The sequence below is a fragment of the Anopheles coluzzii genome, chromosome 2 (assembly GCF_943734685.1).
Source record: "Anopheles coluzzii chromosome 2, AcolN3, whole genome shotgun sequence".
NCBI classification, from domain to species: Eukaryota; Metazoa; Arthropoda; class Insecta; order Diptera; family Culicidae; genus Anopheles; species Anopheles coluzzii.
Genome location: NC_064670.1, coordinates 85,636,218 through 85,649,462, shown reverse-complemented (window position 1 = coordinate 85,649,462; position 13,245 = coordinate 85,636,218). Strand labels below are relative to the sequence as shown.

The 13,245-nt window shown below is 40.9% G+C and overlaps 2 protein-coding genes across 10 annotated transcripts in view; one reads left to right on the top strand and one right to left on the bottom strand.

The window, feature by feature from the left end:
* Positions 1 to 2,041: 2,041 nt before the first annotated feature.
* LOC120948291 (cyclin-Q) lies at positions 2,042 to 3,906 on the top strand. The gene is made up of 4 exons (XM_040364457.2): positions 2,042 to 2,467; positions 2,550 to 2,694; positions 3,003 to 3,455; positions 3,540 to 3,906. The coding sequence occupies exons 1-4, from the start codon at positions 2,385 to 2,387 to the stop codon at positions 3,633 to 3,635; spliced, it is 777 nt and encodes a 258-aa protein (XP_040220391.1). The 5' UTR covers positions 2,042 to 2,384; the 3' UTR covers positions 3,636 to 3,906.
* A 74-nt stretch (positions 3,907 to 3,980) lies between these two features.
* The window catches only part of LOC120948292 (ion transport peptide), a 39,071-nt gene continuing 29,806 nt past the window's right edge, over positions 3,981 to 13,245 (bottom strand). For 8 of the 9 annotated variants that reach the window (XR_005750940.2, XR_005750941.2, XR_005750947.2 and 5 more), the window contains exons 2-4: positions 10,719 to 10,936; positions 7,905 to 8,515; positions 3,981 to 7,344 (exon numbers count right to left, since the gene is read on the bottom strand). Coding sequence is in view for 1 of the 9 variants with exons in the window: in XM_040364458.2 (XP_040220392.1) it covers positions 7,233 to 7,344; positions 10,719 to 10,936 (330 nt within the window). In the remaining 8 variants the exon portion in view is untranslated. The remainder of the gene's footprint in view (positions 7,345 to 7,904; positions 8,516 to 10,718; positions 10,937 to 13,245) is intronic. The other variant, XM_040364458.2, reaches the window with a different exon arrangement.

The following is a 13,245-nucleotide window of genomic DNA, read 5'->3' as shown; positions in this document are numbered from 1 at the left end:
CGCACTATCGTTCAGTTTCGGTTCACTGTACCGTGCCAGGCGCATGTGCTTTATTGTATCATATTTTCCAGATGATTTTTGTATGTAAACAACATTCTTCTTGTCGCCGGTTTGTGAAGCCGGTTGTTGAAGCTTCTAATACGTTTATTATATTACTCAAAATTAGCGAAATCGGGTGACATTTATTCTTCTTCTGTGGTTTCATTGAGATAACAGAAGCAATCGAAAAGTATTCCATGTTTGAAAGATTCCAATCGCTACCGTTCTCTTAGTAGAGCCGTTCAATGAAAAACCTGGAACATGAAATCCCGAATATCGAGTATGTTAATACATATTGTACTAATAATTGTGCTAGTAATTTATAATAACAAAAAATCCATATATGTTTTGTCATATAATGTATATTGTATAATGTATACATCTAAATCTAAATATCTTATCAGTTTTTATTGTATCTAAAATATTTTGATAAAATCTACAAATCATCAGCGAGTCCTATGGGACCTATGGGATAGAATAAAAACTATGCTTCTCGTCATGTAACTTCGGCATTGAGAATAATGGCTGGTATTATTGAATCCGTTCGTAGCGGGAACGTACGGCGCTCACATGAAATTTTAGGGATGGCAACGCATTTCTTGAGCCCGCTCCTACAACGCCACGGTGAACAACTGTAGCAACCATCTAGTACGTTAGGAAAATGAGTGTCGGGACGTACGCCGCCGCTACGAACGGATTCAATAATACCAGCCAATATCTTTTTTTTTTTTTTTAGTTAAATAATGTTGGAAATTTTGCAGAGCTAGCCGTTCAGTAGCAAAAATGTGTATTTTTTTATTATTATTAAATACGTATCGTCGATTATCTGGGCTCCTCGGGACGGGACGGTTGCTGGTTAATTGATTTCCACGGATAATGATCCTAGAAATGTCAAATTCATATAAATTTTAAAAAATTCTTTAATTTTACTAAGAATTCACGTTAATCATATCGATTAATCATTAGAAGAATATTATGTTAATCCATAATTGGTTCAACAACTGTTCATGAACAAAAATGAAGTTAAAACATAGCAGTGGACACTAGGCAGCTGCATAATAAATGGTTTTGCCAACCTGACCATCTTAGAAAATGTTCCCCACGATTGACCAACTGTCAAATTCATGCACACGGTTAAGATGCCCGCCGGTTAAACCGCCCCCGGATAAGCAACGTTCTACTGTATTGAAATATGAAAATGCAAATACAGTGGAGCTCCATTTATCCGGGTACTTTTTATCCGGCTGTCTGTTAATCCGGGCTGTTGAGAAATGACAGTTCAATACAAAGTTGACATTGCGTTATGAGGAGGATATTTGAAAAAGCGGTTTCATGGCAAATTTCAAATATTCTAATTGGAAAACCATGAAGTTAATAAAATCTGGGTTATCTTTATCAAAACATAAGATAATGTTCCAATAATTAATCAGGAATTGGTTATAAAATATATCGTTTGACTCATTATCTGTGTTATTCACATATCCGGGCGAGAAGTCCGGATAAACGGCGCTTCACTGTATTTCAAATTCTACTACGATGCGAAAGTTGAAAGTGATTAGCTCAACGCCGCACTGGTCAGTAATGAAGAATGATTTTATTATAAAAATGTAAAAAATAACTGTTTAGCTATCTCTCGTGCAAACGTTAGTTACTTAATTTATTTATCTTTTCACGAATAAGACAAGAGAAATTACCTGTGTACTAAAAATTAAAACCATAGACCATTTTTTAGAACATTTGATTTTGTAACAGAATATGAGTAAATTATCTTTTGGCTTTGTCATTAAATTAACGAAGGCATTTGAAAATTCGTCACAATCACTCACAATGTTGATTAAATAATTTCAATTAATTATTTAATTTCGAAACAAATGAACGGGAAATACTCAGCCAAGCCTTTCTCTCTCATTAGCTTTGGCCGCAGCTTGTGTGTAAACAACATCAACGCACAGTGGTCGTCCATTGATTGAGATGTCCAATCATTGACAGTTTGCAAGCAAACAAAAACAAACAAGCAAAAAGCCGCTAAGAAGAGAAGTGTGTGTTGAATTGCTTGACTCGGTCCCTGAACTTAGCATCGTACATAGATATTTTCGTCCTAAATTGAGGCGAGAGGTCGCCAATTCTAACCCAGTGTCTCAGTACAGTATTCACCGTCATCTTTTCTCAAAACAAAAATCTCAAATCGCGTGTACAGCCTGTGTACCACTTCATAGACGAAGTTGTTTTGCGAAGCATACCCAGTCTTGCAGCATCTCCGGTTTGCCTTGAATTAGAAAGTTGAACTCTGCAGCGAGAGTCCGCAGTTCGTCCAAGTCAGTCAAGCCTAATAGTCAAGCCTAGTGATGATGCAAATGAACAACATCAATCTCACCGAGGTTGGAAGAAGAGAGAATGACTTTCAGCACCCAATACTGGTCAACTATAGGTAAGGCCATTATTGAAATAGACCATTGGCGTGCGAATATTACCTTGTGAACGAATTTTTAACAAAACCTTTAACGTAATAGATCTCAAACGCTGAAGGAAATGCCCGCAAGGTTCATATTTGAATGTGCTCAAAAGTTGGAAATGAAACCGCTCACTTCTGCCACGGCAGCAATTTTGTACCATCGATTCTTCCGAGAGTTGGACGACACGGAATACGATCCGTATGTGAGTATCAGCAATGCATGAAATGGATTAGTTTTGTTTGTTTTTTGCTTTAGAATACTCAAGCAGTTTCAAGTGGCTGACTGTTGCAAAGGCTTAACGGGGAGAGGCCCTAAAAGTGCAGCCCGCTTTACTTCGCAACGCATTATATGTGTCCAACAAGTCGAGACGCCTTTGAGCAGCACTTTCCGAAGCGAGCCAATTACCTATCTACGCCAACAAACTGGTTCAAACTTGATCGACTGGTTGCTACATAACAGAGTGTTGTTACGCCCGGTATTGAGCCCACTTTTTGTACACATTTTCCGCAGATGATCGCATGCTCCTGCCTGTATCTGGCCGGTAAAATCAAAGACGACAAAGTAAGGAAACGGGATGTTATTAACGTGGCCCACAACACGATCCACCGTGGTGCCCCGCCGCTAGAACCGTGCGACGAGTACTGGTCGATGTGGGATACGATAGTGCAAGCCGAGCTGTTCATTGCGCGCGTGCTCAAGTTCGACATGACGATAGTGCACCCGCACAAGTACATGCTGCACTACATGAAATCGCTGCAAGATCAGTTCGGTGCGCAAGATTGGCAGGCGATGCCCGTTGCTAGGGCTGCCGCTTCCTTTCTGCAGGATTTTCACCACAGTCCCAAAATTCTCGACTACAAACCGGCCCATACGGCCGTGTGCTGCCTTGCGCTGGCATTTCAAGTGTATGGAGTGCCGGTCCCACTAATGGACGAAATGGATGAGACCACGCGCTGGTACAATGTAAGTTTGCATTTGCAAATTGCTGCTGCAATGGGTCGGCAATGAATCGATCGACTTTTCATGTTCTGTGTTTTATTTCGTTAGATATTCTGCCCGGAACTGACGCGCGAACAGCATTGGGAGATAATGGAAAGTATTATGGACGTGTACGACATGGAGACGATCATCAGTGAGAATTAATTCAATTCCAACGGATTACCACGCTACAGCAAAAAGGAGGCAATAGTATTTCGGAAGCACCACTTCCGGGCAGTATCTTCATCGTTATGATCGTAATCATCTACATACTTTGCATTCTTATCGTTAGCGAAAAAATGCCATTTGGAATTCTCCATTATTTCGTGATACAACAAAAAAGTGACAAAATAGTGATGTGCTCAATCGTGCTACTCGTAGCTGGTGGAGTTAGTGTTTAAGAATGCAAAATACATATTTTCTCAATTCTGTAAAACTGTGACATGTTTTTTTTGTTAACTGCTGTAAAACAGATGAATAATTTCACATCAGTCACCACACGTGGTTACATCGACGAGTTTACATTCTTCATGTTTTATTTTATGATTTCTTCCACTGTACTTTATTCAACATTACATTGTTGTTTGCCATCATATTAGTAGCTTAGTGTTTTGCATCTCTTTTTTTAATTATAAACACTGCGCCACGAGCGTACGCGCGTGCTGTAATTTGTTTGAATTGTGTTTGTTAAAACAGTTTTCTTCCATTTCATCGTTTTGTGTTGGCTTCTCGGTTCATTTTACGTTTGTTTTGAATATGAAATGTACACCAAAAGTTTTCCTCTCCATTTCCCTAGACCTACTAGTAGCAACACATCTCCACTGTGTGGGTAAGCTTATTACATTTACTTTTTTTTTTTTTGATTTTTTTTGTTTTGCTTTTGGGAGGTGCTTACTATGTATACCATCTGTTTATCTAACAGTTTTACAAAGCGGTTTGCTGTTTGCTCCAAAATAACAGTACATTAGACCATACGACGAAGTGGCTCATTTGAATGTGGTGTGTACTACACGCTAGTCAACTGGTTCAGGATCGTTTGTTTTTGCTTTTTGCTCTCAAGTTGTCCATTGCATTGGTTGGTATGTATCTTTTAGATACGATTTTACAAATATAGGTATTCTGTCCGCTACACGGAGCAGTACTTATTACTGACTTGTGCTTCTTTTTTTTATCTACACACATTAGCTCAACTGGTTGTGAAGAGGTACCACCATTGTTTAAATCAAACGATCTGTATAAAAATTCCTCATTCAACCCAACTGGGCTGTGTCTATATGGTTTTGCCGTTCCCTTTCCAGAGTTGTGAAGAAGAAAATATAAGAAAAAGTTTACTTTTTGCTCGGCTTTGTGGATGTACAAGTGTTGATCGGGGGTTCTCTTAGATGGAAGCAGAAAACAAACAAACAAAAAAACTTAAATTAAGCGCTGTACGAGATAGTGATAACGATAAAAATAGCATAACGAAAATTATTCCTTCATAGTTGGAGAAAAAATACTGTCTAGAAAGGAATGTCAAAATTGATTTCCTTCGCTGGTTGGTGTTTAAAACATTACTATCGAACAAAAAAAAAACAATATCGGTCACGATGTGATTAGCTCTTATATACGTCATTGTCATTGGATCGTTCAGTAAGCAGCAACACGTTTTATTCGGTTGTGTGGATATATGTGGGGTTTTTTTTTAAATACAAAACTGTATACCAATTGGATGACGATTTGAATTTTTTGATTTTTTGAATTCTGGCGCGCAGAATACGAAACTAGAACTATGACAATCGGTACTGGAAACATGGAAAATTGTGTATATTGGTGTATGTATGACGGTATTTTTGTTTTCACTTCTGTTCAGTTCAGTGTTAATCCATTGTCGTGTGTTTTAACTCTATGTGTGATCAGCATCTTTACCGTGTCAACACGTGCCCACACACACAAACACACACGCTATTACAATAATATAGCATTAGAATAAAAACTAAAAGTTAGTGTGTGTGCTTTCTGGACTAGATTTCAAATATATAGAACATACATAATTCTCGCTTCTCCCTGTTCCTCGCTGAAAACATAAATACACATTTTACACAAGCGGTTGAGATGGGGAGAGGATCATCACACTCCCTGGTTGACGAGGGAGGGTGGTAAGTCGATCTAGACTTTCCATTAATGGAGCTTTACTTCAAAACTTCGAACAAAAGAGAAAGATACAGAGATGTTACACCTTGTTGGATCTTCTTGAACGCAAAAGTAAAGAAGAGCAAAGCGAAACATCAATCAAAAGCACAGAATCAATCAAAATAGGCAACAAACTTTCCCTCCTGCAGGATTTGCTTCGTACCGATTTTCAATGTGTAAATGTGTCTGTGTGTGTCTGTTCTACATGCCAAACCATCACCAGTCCTCTGTAGCAAACGTGTGTGCAGGATTTGGGGAATGGCAATGGCCAACGGCTATCGTCTAGGCGACGACCATTACCTTCCCCACTTGACACAGCTTAGCACCATACACAACATTATCAGCTCGCACTCGCTTCCTCACCCAGCTCGTCGCCGGTTCGCCTTTCGCTTTACAATTCTTCCTAATTCGCACTAAATGATCCTTGCTTTTGTTTTCTTCTAAATGATGTTTTTTCCCCCTCTTTGTGCGATTTAGTTTCGTTGCTCTGTGTCCTAGGTTCCGTACTTGCTTGTGCGCTACTACGCCTTCACTAGTAATTATTCCTCTCACAGCAATGTTTTTTCTCTCTCCTTGTTTTCATTCTTTGCTCTACCGCTTTTCTCCACGCTCTTTGTGTTTTTTGTTGTTGTTTTTGTTTGTTTTCAAATGTCTTAGCAATGCACTGATAACTAAATAAGTTAATCTGCTCACTTTCGCCGCTTACATAATTAAGGAGGTTTAATTGATTCGTTTTACAGTGTTTCGTTGTATGTCATAGGCTGAAAATAAAATTATATTACCGTTTCTTATTCCTCGCATTAAGGATTAAAATAAATACCTCTTTTTTGTCGCAATCATACATATTCCTATATACCGTCCGCCAAACCGCCTAGCAATGCTACGCTTTCTACACAGTCCTTACCCTTTTTAGCCAACACTTCTTCCCTCGCTCTAACATACTCGCTCCCTATACTGTAGTGGCCAACCATACACAGCATTTCTTCTGTTCCTGCTTTGCCCTTAGCTTTTAATTTTAACTAGCACATGTACTCTTGATTCTCTTTATGTGAAATAATTATGTACAGATGTAATTTCCAACAATAGCGCTATCCCTCCTCCCCTCCAGTTTGTTTTCAACACAGGCTCAGGGAAGCAAACAGAAGCCGTTTGTTTGTTTGTTTTGCTTTTGCGTTTTGTTTTGTTGAGTTTGTTTAACATTTAACTTAATGGCAAAGATGTATGTTGAGTCATGTTTTGTGTGCTCTGTGATAATAGTAATTGGGATAGTAATAATATTTTACAAGCGCAAAAAGTACTTAAGCATAAATAACGTTTCCCAGCACTGCACAAAAGAGGATCCAAGCGTTCACGGTCGTGTACACTATGTTTATAGATGGTTTAGTTCCATTCTGCACTCATTGTTTCGGGGGTGGGAAAACCCCGCTAGCACATACTGTACGGTGAGAGCATCCATCCGGTCCCATGTAGGAGATAGTGGGTGTATGGTTGCTCACAAAACAAGAAGCAAAAAGTGTCACACTGCAACGACTGCGTTTGTTGTTGTTGTTTTTTTCTTCTTCTATCGGTGTTGATCCATTCGAAACGCTTCGCTTACTTCTTCTTGCCCAGCATTTCGCGCCATTTCATGAACTTTTCCTTCTCCTCCTCGAGAAACAGTGCTTCTACGCAGGCCAAGAAGTAGTCCGTTCCGAAGCAGCCCTCCCTGGAAAATGGAAATTAAGAAAGAGAAAAAACATTTTAAATTGAATATAATTTATTAGCACAAAAAATGTGTTCAAAAAGTCAAAAAATTGCTTCTGGTTTGTAGAGTACAAAATATCCGCCTTAAAATCCATGTTTTATTCAATGTTGAAAAATTGTATCAGCATTCAAACCTTGTCGTTTTTTGGTTCCTTTTCAAAAAGCAAATCCCAAGCAATATATTTAAAATACAAAAATGAAAAAAAAAAAACTGACAAGAGTTCTGACAACAGTTCAAGAAAACGTAAAACGATCAAAAACAATAAAAAATTCTAGAGAAAAAAAACTGACAGTTAAAGTTAAAGAAAACGTAAAACGATCAAAAACAATAAAAGATAGATTTGTTCAAATGAAATTGACTAAAAAAAAATTAAATTGAGACTTTGATGTTTAAAATTTAAAACGATCAAAAACGTTTCAATTCGATAAAAAATAATAACTTTTTTTTCTTAACAACGATCAGTACAAAAACCAACTGCTTCGAAATTTTAATAATATAATAAACAAAAATAATAAACATACCATTAAATCATGAGAACTAAATGCATCAAACATAAAAAAAAACACAACGGGTTCGGTTGCTGGTGCTCTGGTACATATTTGGTACTGGTGCCGATCGCTCGTTTCCACTGGTGGTGTAGTATTTCGTGTTTTGTCTCTCTTCTCTCGAAGTTTTTAATCGAACGAACGCTGCAGCAATCCCCCTTCCATCTCACATCGATTTGGCGTCAAGAAAATACATTTTTTTTCTTAGTATATGTAATCTATTTCCGCAGCCCGTAATATCTCGTTTGCTCGTCGATCGGTGTTCGTTTCCGGTGCTCCTCCCTGCTCCAACTGCTTCCAACAGATCGTCACAAAATGCTTAGTGTCGATGGTGTAAAGTTCCGCAATTGTTTGTGGGGGGGATGAGCGATGGGTAGAGAGTGGTGTAGGCACGAACAACACGCAGGTATGCACCGTGAATGCTGTCCCGCGTTTGTGTGTAGTATGTGTTGGGCGGTAGGTTTTATAACGTATTCGGATCAGCACCGTTTAGTACTTTTATCAGCGGCTTAAACTTCTCGATCTCATCCGTTAGCTGTAACGCGTCTATACAGCCTTTGAAGTAATCTGTCGTAAAACACTGCTTCCTGTAAGAAGAGGGTGATAAAGATGGCAGGATGCCCATTCGGGAGCGGTTTAGTTTTGCTATCCATTTTCTTTGCTTGTTTTTGGTTATAAAACTCATTATCTTGCTTTAGGCTAGTATTTGCTGCGATGCTGTTAGTAGGATGGTTAATATCTTGAATAAATATATATTTCGTTAGAATGTTATTTTGGTCAGGACACTAGTATTATGCCTGAAACATTTTATTAATTAGTTAATTAGTTTTAGTTTGTTGTTGTTGGTCACTAAAACATGAAACGTTGCACGAGCGGTGAAGCTATTTGTTTCCCAGTCCCAGCTCACCATTCTATTCAGTATCACAGCAATTGATGTGCAGTAAAAAGCGGTATCCATTTTCTGCATTCATTAAAATCAATCAATCCACTTAAGCGACTTTACACGCAATGAACATGCGTCGATAAATCACAGAACATTAAGCACACGTTCAGCAAAGCAATACAGGGTTTTCTGTGGGTTCTCATAGTTGTTGGACACTTCCTTGACTCTTTCATATTGGAAGTGAACGTTATACGTTGGAAATTTGACTTTATGGTACCCCTTTTGAACAGGCTCCTTGGAAATTCCTATTGTATTTGTCCAAAAAGAGTGCTATAGAATCCAATTCTTGTTATACAGTTCATTTCCAGTTAGAAAGAGTGTCCTGCAGCAATGATAACTCCTGGAAAAGTCTGTAATGTGGTTTGGTTGTATCTGCAAAAGTTTGTATAAATTTTAAGTTGATATGTATAAACTCAATTCCTTTTAGAAGTATTTATGTTTCTTTTGATACCGTAAGCTACAGCATAAGAAGAAAATAATATAAAAATTGCGACCAACCAACTGCATTCATTAACATCTTCAGTAACCTAAGTCCGTAGATCTGCCCCGCTTGGGTTTTGTGTGTGATCTTTTCGCAGCAGAGCAAAACACCAACCCCGCCCGACAGCTGCCGTAAGCGGTCGGTGGACGACCAGTAGGCAACCGCCCGTCGGTGAACGAGCGTCGCCAAGATGTCTGCCAACATCCCGGGCAGGCTGTCGTGCGCTGCACAGTTCCGCAATAGAAGCAATCGGAGTCACACCGAGCATCACAGCTTACGAGTCGTATTGCGTACGAGGTCAACGGTACATGAGAGTTTCATGCGATCACATGCACACACACGCACACTCACACAGACGTACGGAGTTATGTGCAGCAAGAAGAAACCGTTGCCCCTGCCACCTATTCCACCTAACCAATTGCCCTTTTTAACCAGACCAAGGGGCGCTAAAGCGGATCGGGCAAAAGACAACCCCTGCTGAACTAAACGTGCGGGGAATGACTGGGGGGAGTGCACGTACTGCTGACAAGAGTACCGTACAAGAGCATAAATTAGAAACGCGGGCGTCTCTGTTCACGGCTGTTTCTAGAAGCTGTGGCAAACGATAGACCCAGCGGCAACCTCTTGGACGTCTTGCTGCCCGTTTGCGGTGTTTTGTAAAAGTTTTTGCGCTCTCCGGCCGAAGCTAAACATTGATAGGGATCAGCTAGAGATGATGAAATGGCCACGCTATATTTAGTGCTCATCCCGCTACGGAAGCTATTATCGCCACGGGGAGATAAGACAAGCTAAACTACTCATGATTGTAATCGATCGTGGCATGGCGATCGTACGCCCAGCGTCTGCCACTACCCACCCCAGCCCAAGAACGCTATACTCGAACTGATTGCGATCTCGCGTGTCCATTTGTGTGTGTGTGTGCGCACTAAACTAGTTGCGGTATGAATAAACACTTGCGAACAAATCGAACAACGCCAATTAGTATTCAGCAATTAGCTTTAGAGGGTTAGAAATTAGCATGCACAAATCAGTGGGCAACAGCAAATGGGCATTTATGGGAAGGAAAATTTATTTCTGCTTCTTTGTCACAGTGTCTGACATTCGTGTTTGGGTTTTTGTTATCGCGCATGTTGAATTTATTAATTTATTCTCCACTTGAGTATTTCATTGAATATTATCGCTACGATGTGCATTGTGGATGAATTAGTGTTGTAAACAGACACACATGAGTTATGGATTGGAGGCTAAATAGTTGTTTTCTCTCTCTATTTATCTCTCTCTTTCTCTTTCTCTCTCTCTTTGCATTCTCTTCAAGCTGCTCTAGGGTTAGTGAAGTGAACTTTGAAGCCATCAGGGGACAACTTACTTGCAGAAGGACAGAATCTGGGGCTCCCGGAACAGCGAGTAGCAGTCTTCGCATATTCGATCCAACCGGTAAAAGATCTGTTTGTTGAACTGTCCTTTACATTCTATGTCAAAAAAAGAGCTGCGCTTCACGATGCTGTGGTGAGGTAAGGCGACAGTTGACAGTGGTACCAGTGCGATAATCAATGCCAACGAAATTGCTAGATTGCGGGAACACATCTGTAAAGAGAGAGAGAGAGAGAGATTGGAAAGGAACCGAATTAATCATGTATTCAACCATCCGTATCATCGACAACAGTAACTGGATATCCCCAAAAAAGGTAAGAAATATAATGAAATTGAATTTTTATCATCATCACGTTTCCTAGTACCGTTAATGAATTCGACAAAGTGTCAAAGTGAGATTTAACATTGTATGTATTCACTCTTTTTTATTTGTATGCCATTTAACAATCTTCTCAAGGTGGATGTATTTGCGTAGCAGTTGATAAATGCGTCATTCGGGGCTTTCCCAAATGTTTTGCTGACGGATGCAAACGCACAGAACCATCAAGTCTGCAGCCAGTTGTACGGCAGCCACCACTTTCGCAGTCAACTTACGCAAATATCTCCACCGATGAGTGTGTTGGGACGGATGGGAATGGCACAAACAAAAAAGACGCGCACACTTCTAGTGATAATTGTCACTTTAGAAGAAAAAAATGGAACCACATCGCAATAAAACGCTTCCAAAATGTCCTCTTTTTGTTGGTACACCGCACCATGCGTCTCCACCGTACGCGCGCGGTCCGATGTTTACCGAAAGGCTAATTTAATCTTACAGAAAAACCACTCTATCATTTAAATGACACCATGGGACACCGTTGCCAAGCAAAAAAGGCACCAAGAAAAGCGTACAACAACCCTTCACGCCAACTCCAAGCGCAGTATTTGCACGCTCATAAATAACAGGCGGCGGCGCGCGCGCGGAAGAAGCGGAAACACCAAATTTTCAAACGATGCCGACACCACAACCACCCATTGCATGCACTCGCAAGGCAGGCAGACGAGGCAACCCCCGCTCCTGGAGGGCAGATCGCATCACACCGATCCGATCCTACCGAGTGGGGCCACGCCGTTGATTAAAGCAAGAAGAAGTTGATGTGACAGAAAATGCAAATTAACAGCATGGTGGGCTGTGGGCGCGGGAGGCAAAAAGAAAACATAACGCTCCTTCTTTTACTTGTTTTCCCGCCACATAAAAAGAAACAGGGAGCGAATGCATTGGATTGAAAGACGCAACGCTTCCCACGGTGAACGGTGGAACTATAGCCTCTTCCCGTTCCAGTTTCCGCAAATGCAAAACAACCCCCTCGCTGTTTTTTGTGTGTGTCCATTTGTTAACTTCTGCGCGCAAGCGAAATGTTGTAAATCCCAGTGCTTATGCGCTTATTAAACATGTCCCCCCTAAAAACCCGGTTTGGGAGCAGGTTTTTTCCGGGTGGTCATATCATTTTATTTTAATTCGTAACTCCCCTCCATCCCAGCGAATGGCCCCCTCCCCCCAGCACGCACGGCCTCAGGCAACCGGTTCGGCCCATTAAATCCACTTCCTTCCACCTGTTCGGTGCGGTGCGCGGCTCGAATGACTTTATGGAGCCACCCGGTGATTCGTGGAAGGATGTTATAAAATCGAATTTAAATGCCACTAACAGCACACCCAACCCGACGATCCGAGTCGAGCAGACCGGCGAATGAAACGGACATAGCGAAGCGAACCGTCCAACCAACTAGCCAACCAAAAAAAGCTCTTTTAACACTTATAATAAAGACAAATAAATAAAAACCGAAAGTCGCACATAAAGATTTCACGCCGATTGCCGCCAATCGCGGCAGATCTGGCGAAGATCACCTCTCCCAACGCTCCTTTCGGGCCTTTCCTGCAACCTGAAACTTTACTGCCCCATTAATTCTCACCCTCCACCTCCCCTGTTTAACTGGAGATCCCGGCCTGGACAGCCGCGCGCGATAGTCGTTATTTATTTATTTATTTATCTCTTTGTCGGGAATGTGTGTGTGTGTGTGTGTCTGTACTGCTTTTTTTCTTCTATTTTGCACCGGTATCTGCTGCATGATCACATGGCACACATGGTCTGTTCTGTATCGGTCGTTTTGTTTTGTTCGTCGAATTCTAAATCAACCAAAATCCTACCTCGACCGGACCCGGGCGTGTGCGAGTTGTTCCTTTCCCATAAGTGTTTGTTCCTTTTCTTGTGTTTTGTTTCTGTTTTCTTTGCATCGCATCTTGTCTGCTAACCGTAAACAATTATTCGACATCTTTATCATCCCGGTCGTTGAAATATGCCGCACAGGTGCTACGGACAGTCTGCACCACTGCCGGTGTGTAAACATTTCTGTACTGTGCCGGTACTGTCTCCCGGCCAGATAGAGGCAGAGAGAAATTGCTTACGAGCTACGATCATTAACTAGCGCGACCGCAGCCGCACACGTGCGCGCTTGGTTTTTGGGCAGTTAGTCGGGCCAAACAT